The 14,158-nt window shown below is 43.7% G+C and overlaps 1 protein-coding gene across 2 annotated transcripts in view; it reads right to left on the bottom strand.

The window, feature by feature from the left end:
• Positions 1-1,074: 1,074 nt before the first annotated feature.
• VTI1A (vesicle transport through interaction with t-SNAREs 1A) overlaps positions 1,075-14,158 on the bottom strand; it is a 783,069-nt gene continuing 769,985 nt past the window's right edge. For both annotated transcript variants that reach the window (XM_033941340.1, XM_033941338.1), the window contains exon 8: positions 1,075-3,060. Coding sequence is in view for 1 of the 2 variants with exons in the window: in XM_033941338.1 (XP_033797229.1) it covers positions 2,967-3,060 (94 nt within the window). In the remaining variant the exon portion in view is untranslated. The remainder of the gene's footprint in view (positions 3,061-14,158) is intronic.

The raw sequence follows: 14,158 nt of genomic DNA, 5'->3' as shown, positions 1-14,158 counted from the left end.
ACTTCTACTGCTGAAGGACCCAAGTCATATGCTTTAGCTGTCAATAAAGGTTCGATATGAATCCAAGCTGTGAAACAGAGGGCATTCTTCTAATATTGAACCTACTAGAACAGGGGTCTCAAAGTCCCTCCTTGAGGGCCGCAATCCAGTCAGGTTTTCAGGATTTCCCCAATGAATATGCATGAGATCTACGTGCATGCACTGCTTTCAATGCATATTCATTGGGGAAATCTTGAAAACCCGACTGGATTGCGGCTCTCAAGGAGGGACTTTGAGATCTCTGTACTAGAACATTCGCAAAGATAAATAAGGTTCTGAAACTTGAGGTCATTTGGTCCATTCCACTTGAAAACCACTGAATTTTGAGAAATAAGGGTAGCAGGTCATGTCTGCTTAGGATTAAACAGCACATGCCTCAGGGTGGGAAGGCTGCTGATCGCTTTCTAGAGCATCTCTTGAAAATTTTAAGCAGCAGCTCATGTTCATACTAATTATAAATAATTTGCCACCCCGCTTTTATGAAGCCGCGGCGGTAATCGCTCCGACGCTCATAAGAATTCTATGAGCATCGAAGTTTTTACCACTGTGGCTAATGATAAAAAACCCTAATGCGGCTTCATAAAAAGGATGGGGGGTGGGGAGGCGTTAATTTTTTTTTTAAATTTCTTTTCAGGTTCAGACATGTATGGCAGATTGAGAAATATACTTCTCCGTCAATATTCGCGGGGGTTAGGGGCAGAGCCGGCCCGTGAATATTAAAAAAATGCAAATAATATTCGGGCTGGTTCTGACCCAACCCCCGCCTTCCCCCGGACCTAACCTTAAGCCCTCCGAGACTCCCCGGAACCGTACCTGGTGGTCTAGCGGGCTTTCAAGGCAGGAGCGATCTTTCTACGCTCCTGTCCCGTGCAGATCACTCATAGGAAATAGCTCCCGTCGTAGTCTCGAGAGACTATGGGAGCTCACGACAGTCATTTCCTATGAGTGACCTGCACAGGGCAGGAGAGTAGGAAGATCGCTTCTGCCCTGAAAGCCCGCTAGACCACCAGGTAAGGTTCCGGGGAGTCTCAGAGGGCTTAAAAATAGCCCAAAAAATTAAAATTGATTAAAAAAAAAAAATCACGAATAACCGAATCCGTGGATATTAAAGGGAGGATTCGGAGGGAGAAGTGTATGTGCTTGCATTCTTAATATTTAAAATATCAGAAATGCTCCGAGTGAAGAATTAGGTTCACAGGGCAAACAAGGCTTGCTTTAGTGAAAAAGCCAAATTCCCAATCTAAGGCCCTTTTTGACTAAGCCAATTATCCTACCGGCCCGCTTTGTAAACGGGGAGGGTAAATTTTGAAGCAGTAGCACTAGCAAGGCACTTCAAAGTATTACGTTGCCTGGTTTTGTGGCATTCTCTTTTCATCTGTTTCTTAAGTTTCCTTCCAGTGGCGTAGTAAGGAGGGTGCGGACCGCCCCGGGTGCCGAGTTGGTGGGGGCGCTGGATCCTCTCCGCCACGCCATCCCTCCCCCACCCTCTGTATTATCTTCGCTAGCGCGAGCAATTTCTGCCTATTGCTCGCGCTAGCCTGGTTCCCCTCTACATCACTTCCGGGTCACGGGGCCAGGAAGTGACATCAGAGGGAAAGCCAATGCTGGCGCGAGGATCATGCTGCCGAAGCCACTCGCGCTGGAGAAGATTTAGAGGCATGTGGGGGTTGGGAGGGAGAGCCAAGTGTGGAATGGAGGGCGGGAAGGAGTGGGGAGGATAGGGGGGGCACCGTGCCCCAGGCGCCTCCTACCCTTGCTACACCACTGCTCCCTTCACCTTTGCCCTATCAGATATTATTTCTTGCTCGCATTCTTCTACAATGCGAGAGATGTATTTTTCATTACAGACGTTTTTCAATTCCTGATGTTCGGTACATATGTTATTTAAGTAAAAAGGTTTTCAAGCACCATTTTTCTCAAATAGTCAAAATGGCTTCCAAATGTAATAGTTCTGAATGTGGGTATTTCACCTTCATGGGCTTCTCTGGAACAGGCCTCAACTATACCCCAATTGGCTTACAGCAGTGACCAACTGATTGGGCAATTAATGCCTACAAATGAGTACAGTAACCCCCCCCCACCTAATAAAATATTTTAAACTAAGACTGGATTGATCCACCTTAACCACATGCAGCTAATTCGTACCAATAACTAGTAAGTTCTGTAAGGAAAACAGATATTTATTTATTAATTAATATTAACAGTCTTCTATTTGTTTAAGGTTTCTGAGCCTGTACTATTTAAAATAATATTTGTTCCCATTCTCGTGACTTTGGACAGTCCCCTTCCCCACTTTATTTAATTGAAAAAGCATATGAAACTTCTCAGCACCTTCAGCAGTAATATTAATTGAAGCCATGGACAAGTAATGGATGTCTAAGGCCATCAACTGCTAATATGATTTGCCAAATTGTTCTGGTTACTTATTACAAAGTTGGTTGGCGTGATTTCAGCTGCTGCTCCCTGTAATATTTGATTTTTGACTGACTCACCGTTCTCTGACGGAAGAGAAAGTCTGCAGAGTTAGTGCAGGTATGAAAAACAGAGTTTGATAGCCAAAATGATCCCTCCCCCATCCAGACACATGGACACCTGTGCTCAATATAGTGACGCCTGGGCTCTGGCGAACCTCTCACGGGAAACATTTTTAAATTGCTTTCTTAAGACAACACTAAAGCGCTAAACAGAACGCAAGCCAGGGCTAAGGAGGGAGAGGAGGCAAGAAATGCATATACAGCAGCTAATACAAAATATTTCTAAGTTACCTGCACCTGAGTGGAAGAGCAACAGGGAGAGGAATTTTGTCAGTGCAAGGAGGGAGTGATTCATAGGACCACTTTGTCTTAGTTACACAGGGCAAGTTGACGACTTCTTTCTCCCCCCCCCTCCACACTCTTGCTGCTGTTTGCCAGAAGGGAACAGATGTATCAGTGGCTCCGGAAAGAAAAAAAAACAGCCAGCACGATGGTGAAGATGATAACGATGGCCAAGATAACAACCAAAATCCGGTTCTGGATAATCCTACAAATTGGACGAAATAACAGAAGAAGGAGAAAGAAAAGCAGTTAGTGAAAGGGAAACTGGTAAAACACTTACATATAGACCTCTCGCTTAGGGGGTCCTTTTGCAAAGTGGCAGCACAAAGTGTCCTTAGCCATGCCCTTGTGCGGGGGGGAGGGGTCTTCTCAATTTTGCCACAGCTGCAAAATAGCCAATTTCCAATGCTTGTATTATTGGCCATAGGCTAATGCTGTCATTCGTGCGTGACCATTAAAAAAAATACTGCGCGAGCGCTTACGCCACCCATTTTGTAGGTGGTAAAGGCTCACATGTTAATCTTGCACTAACCAGATAGAATGCAGTAATTTATTTTAAAAATTGATCTCACGCCTATCACATACCAAAAAAAAAAATCACAATACACAAATAGAAACAATACATACAAACCTAAAATCAGCAATTAAAATTAACATTCCCTGACCCCCCCAAATGAACTGGTTCTTATGCATGTGCTGTGGTAGTCTATTTTAAGCTGAATTTGGCACTCGCTAGCGTCTAACACAGCTTAGTATAGGGGCCACCTATATAGCAAGCCTGACTTTGCTCCGTGAAATGTATGTACTCGATTGCTTACTCCCCACTTTTACTACTCAAGCTGTAGGAGTTACCCATCCAATGTACTTATTAAGTTAAACCAATTGCATCTTAGGTGGTGGTTTCGCTTGAACAGGAAAACTGGAAATCAGACTTCAATCAGTTAACCTACTGTATACGTCGTGTACAACTTTGATACCCTCATTAATAACCTCTGAGGTAACTGTTCTTAGTAAGGTGTTAATACAACGGATAACATACTGTTTTGTATAGACACTAAAGTCAGAAGATATCAACATCCAGACTACTGAAAAACCGACAAGTCCACGATCCTGTCTCCCCTGCACTGACCTTGATCCACTGGCTGCATCTTCAAAGGCCTAGTGCTAGCAAACAAATCCTTCCACAACATGGTACCCAGATACTTCTCACATATTCAAACTTCGTTTCCCCTCCAGTTAGAGGTTGCAAACTGAAAAAACACCATGAATACCTTCTCTCACACCAAGCAGCCTTATGGGGTAAACACCTAGATCAATTGCTTTCACCCACCACTTATGAGGAATTTAGGAAGCGCCTAAAACCATACCTGTTCCTGAAATACCTAGACAACTGACCCGCTCTTCTCTCTCTCTACAATAAAGGTCCTCCCGATCTCTTATCCATTCCCTCTCCCCTCATAAGTCCGCATAGAACTTCACAGTTCAGCGATTTATATAAACTGTTATTATCATATTGTAATTTTTCGCTGTATTTTTTGAAATGCGTTACCTTTTCTTAACGGGTCCTCTCAGAAATTTCTTAGCAAACTGTATAACCTATATTCTCGCTCAGCAAACTGTATATTTATATTTTTGCTTTCTTAAAATTTCTGCACTCTGTATTTCCTATTGTAGGATAACCATATAAACTTTGTTTGCTTACCTTCAAATCTCTTCTCAATAAAACGCCAGCATTCATATATAAATGCTTAATTCCATATAATCCTGTCAGAGCTTTAAGATCAAATGAACAAAATTTACTAACTATCCCCTCACTTAAGATTATAAACACAAGACGCCAATTCATTTTTTCAGTAACCGCACCACAGACCTGGAACGCTCTTCCAATTTATTTACGAAAGGAGCAGGACCTGGGAAGATTCAAAAGTAATTTAAAAACATTCCTTTTTAAAGATGCCTTTGATATTTAATTTCTTAATACCCAGGTCATTGATTTTATTCTATTAATATGCTTTTATTTTTTTGTTCCCTCATGTACCTTTCCTTTTTTTGTTTTGCTTTCCTATATTAAATGTATTTCACTACCCCTTTTTTACCTTATGTTATGAATATGATGAGTTAATTTTTAACCTTATTTTATTGTTTTAAGTTTGTATTGTATTGTTCCCCTTTGAATGTATTTTAAATTGTTCATCGCTTAGAACTATGATTAAGCGATTAATCAAAAGAATTAATAAACTTGAAACTTGAATGTTCAGCTTCCTTGATTGTAAACCGCCTAGAAGTCGCAAGATTGTGGCGGTATAGAAGAATAAAGTTATTATTATTATTATTATAAACGTCCACTCCCAAGGTGAAACAGCCTTCCCCCCCGCCACGCCCCAGGAAATGCCCTCCAGCTTTAAACAATTTGAGAACGATCCTACTCCCATTTCTTTTTAAATCTTTGGAATAACCTACCTCCCCACATCAGATCCCCCTGAGGGACTCCTAAACTTCAGGAAAGCTATAAAAACCTACCTCTTTGCTTAGCCTAGGGTTACCAGATTTTCCATTTGGAAAATCCGGACTCCTTAGACTTTGCCCAGTTCCACCCATCCCCATCCCCATCCCCATCCCCTGCTCTGGTCAGGCAGGAGCGCATCCGTGTGAGCGTGATATCATCACGTTGCTTTCCTACCCGGCAGCGATTTTGAGGGAGGCTTTTCAAAACTTGGAAAAGTGATGGGTTTTGAAAAGCCATCTGGACCCCTGGACATGTCCTCAAAAGAAGGTCATGTTTGGGGAAATCCCGATGTCTGGTAAACCTAGCCTAGCCCCACCCACTCATCCTCACCAATCACTACCCTCTCTCTCCATATTTGCCTCCAAGGAGTATGCTATAGACCACGCATACACTATTTGATTTAAGAAAATGTTGACCACTCACGTATAAAGGGTGCCCACAGTAACATAGTAATGACGGCAGATAAAGACCCGAATAGAGTGGCATCTAGAAAACCAACGCCGGTTTGAGAATCCGGGCCTTAATATCTGGTTTGACTCTCACTTCCCCACCGCTAAGGATTCTTTGTGCTATTCTGCAAACAGAGATGCTGAAAAAGTCTATTTTATGAGTATATTACCATACAAAATATTTACTAAACCATTGTGGTGCTTTCATAATTAATTTAAAGACCCGATTTTCTGATTCCATATGTCAGCGAGGCACCTGCTTGTGCAAAACTATGAAGGGAAAAGTAGAAAGGTAACGTTGAAAGAAAGGCTGATATAGTGTCAAACTGGGAGGGCTCTACTATCTCGGTGGCAGGCTCTCACTCAATGGAACGCAGCAACTCCTGTACGAAGACGAAAATTAATCAGACAAAATGCTTCAAGTAAAAATGCCATCTGTTATTCAACCTCTCTCTGCAAAAGATGTTCCCTTCCAGGCATCACATTTCTGCTTTTCATATTCTGGCCTAACGATGCATTATAAAGACCTCCTATCCGGAGGAAAGCTATACCCTTTCCACACTTTGAAGACATGAGTCACGGAGCTGAGCAATTTCTTTGCAAACTAAGGGGAGCTCTACATGTTAATATCGGAGACTAGGTTGAAGGGAGACCAAAAGATCGCTATATCTTGCGCTTTCTGGCAGTTCCCTGGTGACGACTAAAAGGGGGGGGGGCACCACTGATGTCGTAAGGTGTGTCTTCTTGCTCGCAAATGCATTTTGCAATCCTGGACTGTTTCTGAGCCTCCCTCTTTTTGGACCTGGAGAGCTCTGGTGCATACTTTGGCCTCATGGGAGGCCCGAGAGGCGGTTGGTCACCCTCGTCGCTTTATGCTTGTGTGGAGAGTCTATTTGAATTCCTTATCTCTTAGAGGTTGCAGTCTCCTTTTGAATCCTCTTGCTTAGCCTTGTTGAGGTTCATTGCGCTCACTCCCGGGATCGGTCATCGCAGGCACTTCCTTTCTTTTTCCCCTCCCTTTGTTTTGTTGATTCGTTTGATTGTTTGTTGGGGGGAGGGCTTTCCTCTTGTGACTGCCAAGGACCACCAGAACACGGGCCTTTGGCATTTTGGAGTTTTGTTGCTTGACTTCTGTTTGCTTCATGGGAATAGGAGGGGGGGATTTTGTACGGGTGGTTATTGCTGCTTGGGTGGGTTTCGGGGGACGGGGGTTTCGACTCTTGTTCCACCAAAACAATGTGATATCTTTTGTATTGTTGAAAGATCTTTCCTTTGACTTTGCTGTCTTTGTTATTTGTTGTTTTGTATTCATAATGAAACAGATTTGAAGATAAAGACAACAAAGGCCCTTATGTGTTTCGGACATCTGAAAACCAGCATTTATTTTAGACATTCATATTGCATGGACTTCCAGACCCCAAGTTTATAAAGCAGGGAAATGGATGACTATAACTTAGGACCAAGGGGTGTGGTCTGATCCTGATTTAGTTGGGGCTAGGGAGGGGTCAAAATATGGCTGTCCAACCTCTATTTCAGAAGGGAAAGGGTCTTCCGCTATCTCTTTCGTGGGAGCAACGTTGTGGAATAAGTTGACTGGACCGCTAAGAGCTCTTGTAGATTTTCTGAAGTTTAAGAAACTCCTAAAAACTACATTATTTGTAGAAGCATTTCAATTAATGTCTTTCTTGGGTTATGAATGTTCCTGTATTTTTTTTTATTTTTTTTTTAATCTGGGTATTTGACAGCAGTGAGGGGGAGTTCAGAGTTGAATTTCTATAGAGTGAATGCAAAGGAGCCGTTACAATAGGCAGTCCCTGCTCAGAAGAGCTTACAATCTAATCTAGAAAGGACATGTCAGGGTTGGGGAGATTATAGTGGGTCTAGGTATCTGAGAGCAGTGAGTGGGAGTTAAGAGTTGAAAGCAGTTTGAAAAAAGTGGGCTTTTAGCTTGGATGTGAACACTACATTACAGGCGCCTAAGTCAGAATTTCCCTTTTTGTGACTTTTTAATTGTGAGCGCTCCAGGGACAGAAATACAGTGTTCCCTTGGCTGTCCATGGTCGGCTGTTTGCAGTCCCGGTCATTCGAGGTATTTTCCGACTGCGAACCGAGCCCCCTTCTACCATTCCGTAAGCATCTGAAGACCTGGCTCTTCTCCAGAACGTAACCCCGTCCCGCTCCTGGCACTCTCACACCAACCTCTCTTCTCTCATACTTATATAATTCCACTGGAGTTCCGTTCCTTCCCTAACCATGTAAACCGTGTCGAGCTCCATCTGCGGAGATGATGCGGTATATAAACCCAAGATTTAGATTAGATTAGATTAGATTAGCAGCCGGAGCGCCGCGAGTGCAGGAAATCACTCGCGGTACGCTCCGACCGCCTCTTCCTGCACTAAGTCGGGCCTTATCCAATCAGGAGCTGCTTTGACACGCAGCTCCTGATTGGATAAGGCCCGACTTAGTGCAGGAAGAGGCGGTCGGAGAGTACCGTGAATGATTTCCTGCACTCGTGGTGCTCCGGCTGCTCTCCCGCTGCCCTCGTCAGGCTCCCCCATGAAAAACCGTATTCGCGGTTTTTTGAGATTCGCAGGGGTTCCTGGAACGGAACCCCCGCGAATATCGGGGAAGTCCTGTATGCCTAATATACCAGAATGTATACAAAACCTTCAAGCCTGAAGGCTTCAAGCAATGTATATTCAATTACAGTACGTATTTTTCTGTCCCTGGAGCTGTGGCTCTGCTAAGGTGTGGAGGGTCAGCCCTGGGCGCTGGCACTCGTACTCCTCTCCGCCTCCCCCCGTTCCTTCCTGACTCCCCCTGCTGCACATGTGCGCTCCTTCCTTTCCCTCGCATCTCTTTCATTTTCCTGGCCTGAGCAACATCACAAACTTGCTGCCCGCATCGGTGTCAGCTCTCTCCGATGTCACTTCTATGTCCCAATGCTGGGACGTGTTGTCAGAAGGAGAGCAGACGCAATCCAATGTTTTGAGAAATCTTTTTTTTTTTTTAAATAAATCTTGATTTTCAAGTAGTAACAGTGCAATACATATGAATCTGAACGTATAACAAATCCAGAAAAGCACTTTGAACTCACAAATATTCAAAAGTAATCTTTTCCCCCACCCCCTTTATTTAATCAAAAATATAATACAATTATCCTTCCAATAACCCACTCTTATTTAAAGTAGTAATACATTCCCACCCTGGATGTGGAAGGAAATCAGACAAAAATTAAAGAGAAATGACAACTATGTAGAAGCAATAACAGATGCCAATGGGCCCCACACCAAGTTCAATCCATTACTATGCCCCAATATCTCAGCATTCATTTTTTCATATTTGTAGCTGGAGCATAAGTTCGCCCACCAGAAAGGAAAGTTAAGTCGATCATAGTTCTTCCAATTACATGTTATCATCTGTTTGGCTATTCCCGTCATAATTAAGAAAAGCCGGCATTTATAACGATCCATAGGGGTTTAATAGTGTTCTACATATTATGACTTCATAAGTCAATGGGATTGATGACTCAAGTACAACATTAATTTGACCCCATATCGACTTCCAAAAATTAAGTATCAAAGGACAATAGAATAGAAGATGATCCAAAGTCCCTATATCAAGATGACATTTCCAGCATCTATTAGATTTAGAACTGTCTAACTTTTGCAAACGAACTGGGGTCCAAAAAAATCCTATGTAATAAAAATAACCAAGGTTGTCTCATAGATGCTGACGCTGTACATTTCATCCTCCAAGTCCAAATTCGTGGCCATTGAGAGGCAGAAATATACTGCTTTATCTCCATGCTCCAAATGTCTCTAAGACTAGATTTTGGTAATAAATAAAAAATTTTTAAATGAAAACTAAAATGACAACTTTTCTTGGATTAACTTAATACATTTTTTGACTAACTTCCTCAGGCCAGAACAGTATCACCTTATTTCTTTTGATTTCTACTTATTAAAGTGGACTAACATGGCTACCATGCTACTTGATTGTATATGTTTACGGAATAGAGAATGACACGGTGAGAAAATTCATCACCGTCCCCGTCCCCGCGGATAACCGTGGGAAAGCATTCCGTGCCATTCTTTAGTATCCATCTCAAACTCAGTCCTTCTACACCAGCGTTCTTCAATGCAAGGCTTGAGGGCCAGTGGCTGGGCCCATTCAGACTCTGATTCTTCCCTCTCTCCTTAAAGAATGACATGGAGATGGTTCCCTGCGGTTATCCGCGGGGACGGGAACGGTGATGAATTTTCTCACTGTGTCATTCTCTATTATGGAATTCAAATGCTTCAAGTCTCCTTTTCCCTATGTTTCTTATAACCCACAAATTTCAACGTTTCGTGCTGTTTACATATACCATTAACCCTCAGCCTAGGGAGCTACAATTATGTCAATACAATCAGTACATAATTAACAATCATCTTCAACACTTTCCTAAACTGTTAATATGAATCAAGCTGTCTTAAATGGGAAGGTAGACTGTTCAAGATTGTAAGTCCCTGATAGGCAAAGTGGACTCAAATAGATATTTATGTCAAACGTATGAAAAGCAGAGGAAAAATTTAACTTATAACAAGTACTAGGACTAGGGAACATGCAATAAAGCTACTAAAACAAACTGGAGAAAACTTTTCTTCACACAAAGTGTAATTGAACTCCGGAATTCGTTGCCAGAAAATGTGGTGAAATCAGTTAGCTTAGCGGGGTTTAAAAAAAAGGTTTGGATAATTTCTCAAAAGTTCACAGGCCTTTATTGAGATGGCTTGGGGAAATCCACTGCTTATTCCTAGGATAAGCAGCATAAAATCTATTTACTACTTGGGATCTAGCTTGGTACTTGGGACCTGGGTTGGCCACTGTTGGGCACAGGATACTGGGCTTGATGAAAGGAAATGGGGACTTGTATCCTGCCTTTTTGTGTCTTTGGCATTTCTAAGCAGTGGGCACCGGAGGATTGAGTGACTTGCCCAGGGTCACAAGGAACAGTATCAGGATTTGATCTCACAACCTCAGCAGCTCTACCAGTGAGCCACACCTTCCTGATTGAGGGAGATTTGGTTGGACAAAGATAGACTGGAAAGGTAGAAGAGGTAGAAGACCGGAGAGAAGGAAACTATATGAAAGAGGACGCATGATGCTAAAGTTGTAAGACTGAAGGTGTGACTGCCACTGTTTGGTAGCCTGATGTAATGCAAGAGTGGGGGGTGGGGTGGGGGAGCTATGAGATAGAATGCTATGGCTGTCACTTTCACCACCCAGTCAGGAAGTTCTAGGTTCCCTAGATTCTACCAGGGGCAGACCGACAACAAGGCACACTAGGCATCAGCCTAGGATGCGACAATTTGGAGGATGTCACTGGTGTGGCAATCAGCATTACTAATCAGTGTAGCTGGCACAAGGTCTTAGCACCCACATGGTTCAAGGCCTGCTATGTCTTCTCCTTCTAATACAGGAAGATCAGAGGGTGCAAGACATGGAAGGCCTTCAGCATGCGTGGATATTGAAGACCCCCATGTCAGCCGCACTAAGTCTTTTAGTACTGAAAGACCGAGTGGATTTGGCAGTGGTAATACAGCAAACAACATGGAGTGTGAACCTTTCAAAAATAAGGGGAGGTGCTTGACATGTAAGGGATGGAGAGAGAAGACAGGGCCCTGTGGGGCAGGGATGTAAAAGGAAGAAGCTAACCACTGCAGGGGGGGAGAGCAAAGATGTGAGGGGGAGATGCTGGCCACTGGGAAGGGGGGAGAGACTGGATGTAAAAGTTAGAAGCTAACCACCGCGGGGGGGGGAGGAGGGGGGAGAGCAAAGATGTGAGGGGGAGATGTTGGCCACTGGGAAGGGGGAGAGAGCAAGGAGATGCTGGCCACCAGGAGAGGGGGGAGAGACTGGATGTAAAAATTAGAAGCTAACCACCGCGGGGCGGGGGGGGAGGGGAGAGCAAAGATGTGAGGGGGAGATGCTGCCACTGGGAAGGGGGAGAGAGCAGGGAGATGCTGGCACTGGGAGAGAGGGGGAGTAAGGGCCTTAAACTACTCTGGGGTGTTGGAATCCAGAGCAGAAAATCAAGAGTCCTGTTCACATGATTAATATTTGCCCTGATATGAATACACTGAACTCTTATGACGTGAATTTGTAGGTGTTTATCAGAACACGCTGTGGATATGTCACTTCAAGGATACTTAAGCAGCTAGGAAACATTTTACAAGTCACACACAAATATATCTATCTAAAATAACTCCCCCCTCCCTTCAATTCTGTACCCACACACATACTCCCGCTTCTTAGGACATGGATGGATGAAAGCTGTCACATCAGACTAGCACGCTCCCCTGTGACACTGGGAAAGAAGTTGTTCTCTATCCTCCTGACAACTTACAAAGTGATCACATTTGCTGACACGTCTTCCGCTAAACTGCTTTAGTGTTTATGTCCACTTTGCCGGGACTAGATGGATGGCCTCCTCTGTCCTCATTTATCACTTACGGCTGAACTCGGAGCCGTCTCGTTTATTTCTCTTGCTTTAGTCTGCCTGGAAAAGCTCCCACCAGGGCATTAATTCTGAACCAATGACAGCCAACTCCAAGCTAACTACCTATATTTACTGCATTCGGGATCATTTTCTATCACTCCTATATGTAAAAACTTCAGCTGAAACACTGATCTAACTTAACTACATTTGCAAGCATCCCTCGTTATTGATTTAACAAAAGCAAAGCTATTTGGGGATGCAATCTGCTGCTCCTGGCATGACGGCTGGGGGGAGAGGGGTGTCTGAAAATAAATGCTGCTCCCACCTTAGCTGGCAAAAAAACAAAAAGAGACTGGGGATGGAGATGTTCTAAATGATAATTTATTGGAAAATCTCCACAATAAAAATGAAAAAATAAAAACATAAGAATTGCCGCTGCTGGGTCAGACCAGTGGTCCATCGTGCCCTCTGGTCAAAGATCAGCACCCTGACTGAGACTAGCCCTATCAGCGTACGTCCTTGTTCAGCAGGAACTTGTCTAACTTTGTCTTGAATCCCTGGAGGGTGTTTTCCCCTATGACAGACTCCGGAAGAGCGTTCCAGTTTTCTACCACTCTCTGGGTGAAGAAGAACTTCCTTACATTGAGTCCCTGAAGGGTGTTTTCCCCTATGACAGACTCCGGAAGAGCGTTCCAGTTTTCTACCACTCTCTGGGTGAAGAAGAACTTCCTTACGTTTGTTCGGAATCTATCCCCTTTCAACTTTAGAGAGTGCCCTCTCGTTCTCCCTACCTTGGAGAGGATGTACAATCTGTCTTTATCTGCTAAGTCTATTCTCTTCATTATCTTGAATGTTTCAATCACATATATTGATCCTTAACAGACCCAACACGGGCTGTGTTTCGGCAGACATGCCTTCCTCAGGGGTCCTAAAAATGTTAATATTTGATTATATTAATATGTGAAGGTGCTGCTTTGAAACAAAATTGGGGCCACCTAAACGGAGTGGCTGAAAATTGTGCAAAGTGTGAGTGCTCTGTCGTTTTTGCTGATCTGTTCCCACCTTAGCTGTAACATGTAGTAATACAGTAACTGACGGCACAAGCGCCTGCATGGCCTATCCAGTCTGCACGCTCACTATCAAATCGTTACTGAACCGACAATCCAACAGTATTATTACAACATTTTGCTCGCTAAGTTCCTCTACACAAAGTGCTCCCCTCCCTCCCCCGCATATCAAACGTCTATGGCGACACCAGAAATATTTCTTCACAGAGAGAGTGGTTGATCATTGGAACAAGCTTCCAGTGCAGGTGATCGAGGCAGACAGCGTGCCAGACTTTAAGAATAAATGGGATACCCATGTGGGATCCCTACGAGGGTCAAGATAAGGAAATTGGGTCATTAGGGCATAGACAGGGGGTGGGTAAGCAGAGTGGGCAGACTTGATGGGCTGTAGCCCTTTTCTGCCGTCATCTTCTATGTTTCTATGTTTCTATGATGGGTCATTTGGCCTTTATCTACCATCATGTTTCTATGTTTCTATAATCAGAAAGTTCTATGACATCACAATGCAGGTGTAAAGAGCCTTAGCCTATGGGAAGAGGAGATGCAAATGTTAAGAGCCTTAGCCAATAGGGAGAGGAGGAGAGAGTGGCTGCTGCAGACACCAGAAAGTATTTCTTCACAGAGAGAGTGGTTGATCATTGGAACAAGCTTCCAGTGCAGGTGATCGAGGCAGACAGCGTGCCAGACTTTAAGAATAAATGGGATACCCATGTGGGATCCCTACGAGGGTCACGATAAGGAAATTGGGTCATTAGGGCATAGACAGGGGGTGTAGCCCTTTTCTGCCGTCATCTTCT

The sequence above is a fragment of the Geotrypetes seraphini genome, chromosome 4 (genome assembly GCF_902459505.1).
Source record: "Geotrypetes seraphini chromosome 4, aGeoSer1.1, whole genome shotgun sequence".
In the NCBI taxonomy this organism is placed as follows: domain Eukaryota; kingdom Metazoa; phylum Chordata; class Amphibia; order Gymnophiona; family Dermophiidae; genus Geotrypetes; species Geotrypetes seraphini.
Note: the sequence above shows the minus strand (reverse complement) of the source record. Positions and strands in the feature narration are given on the sequence as shown.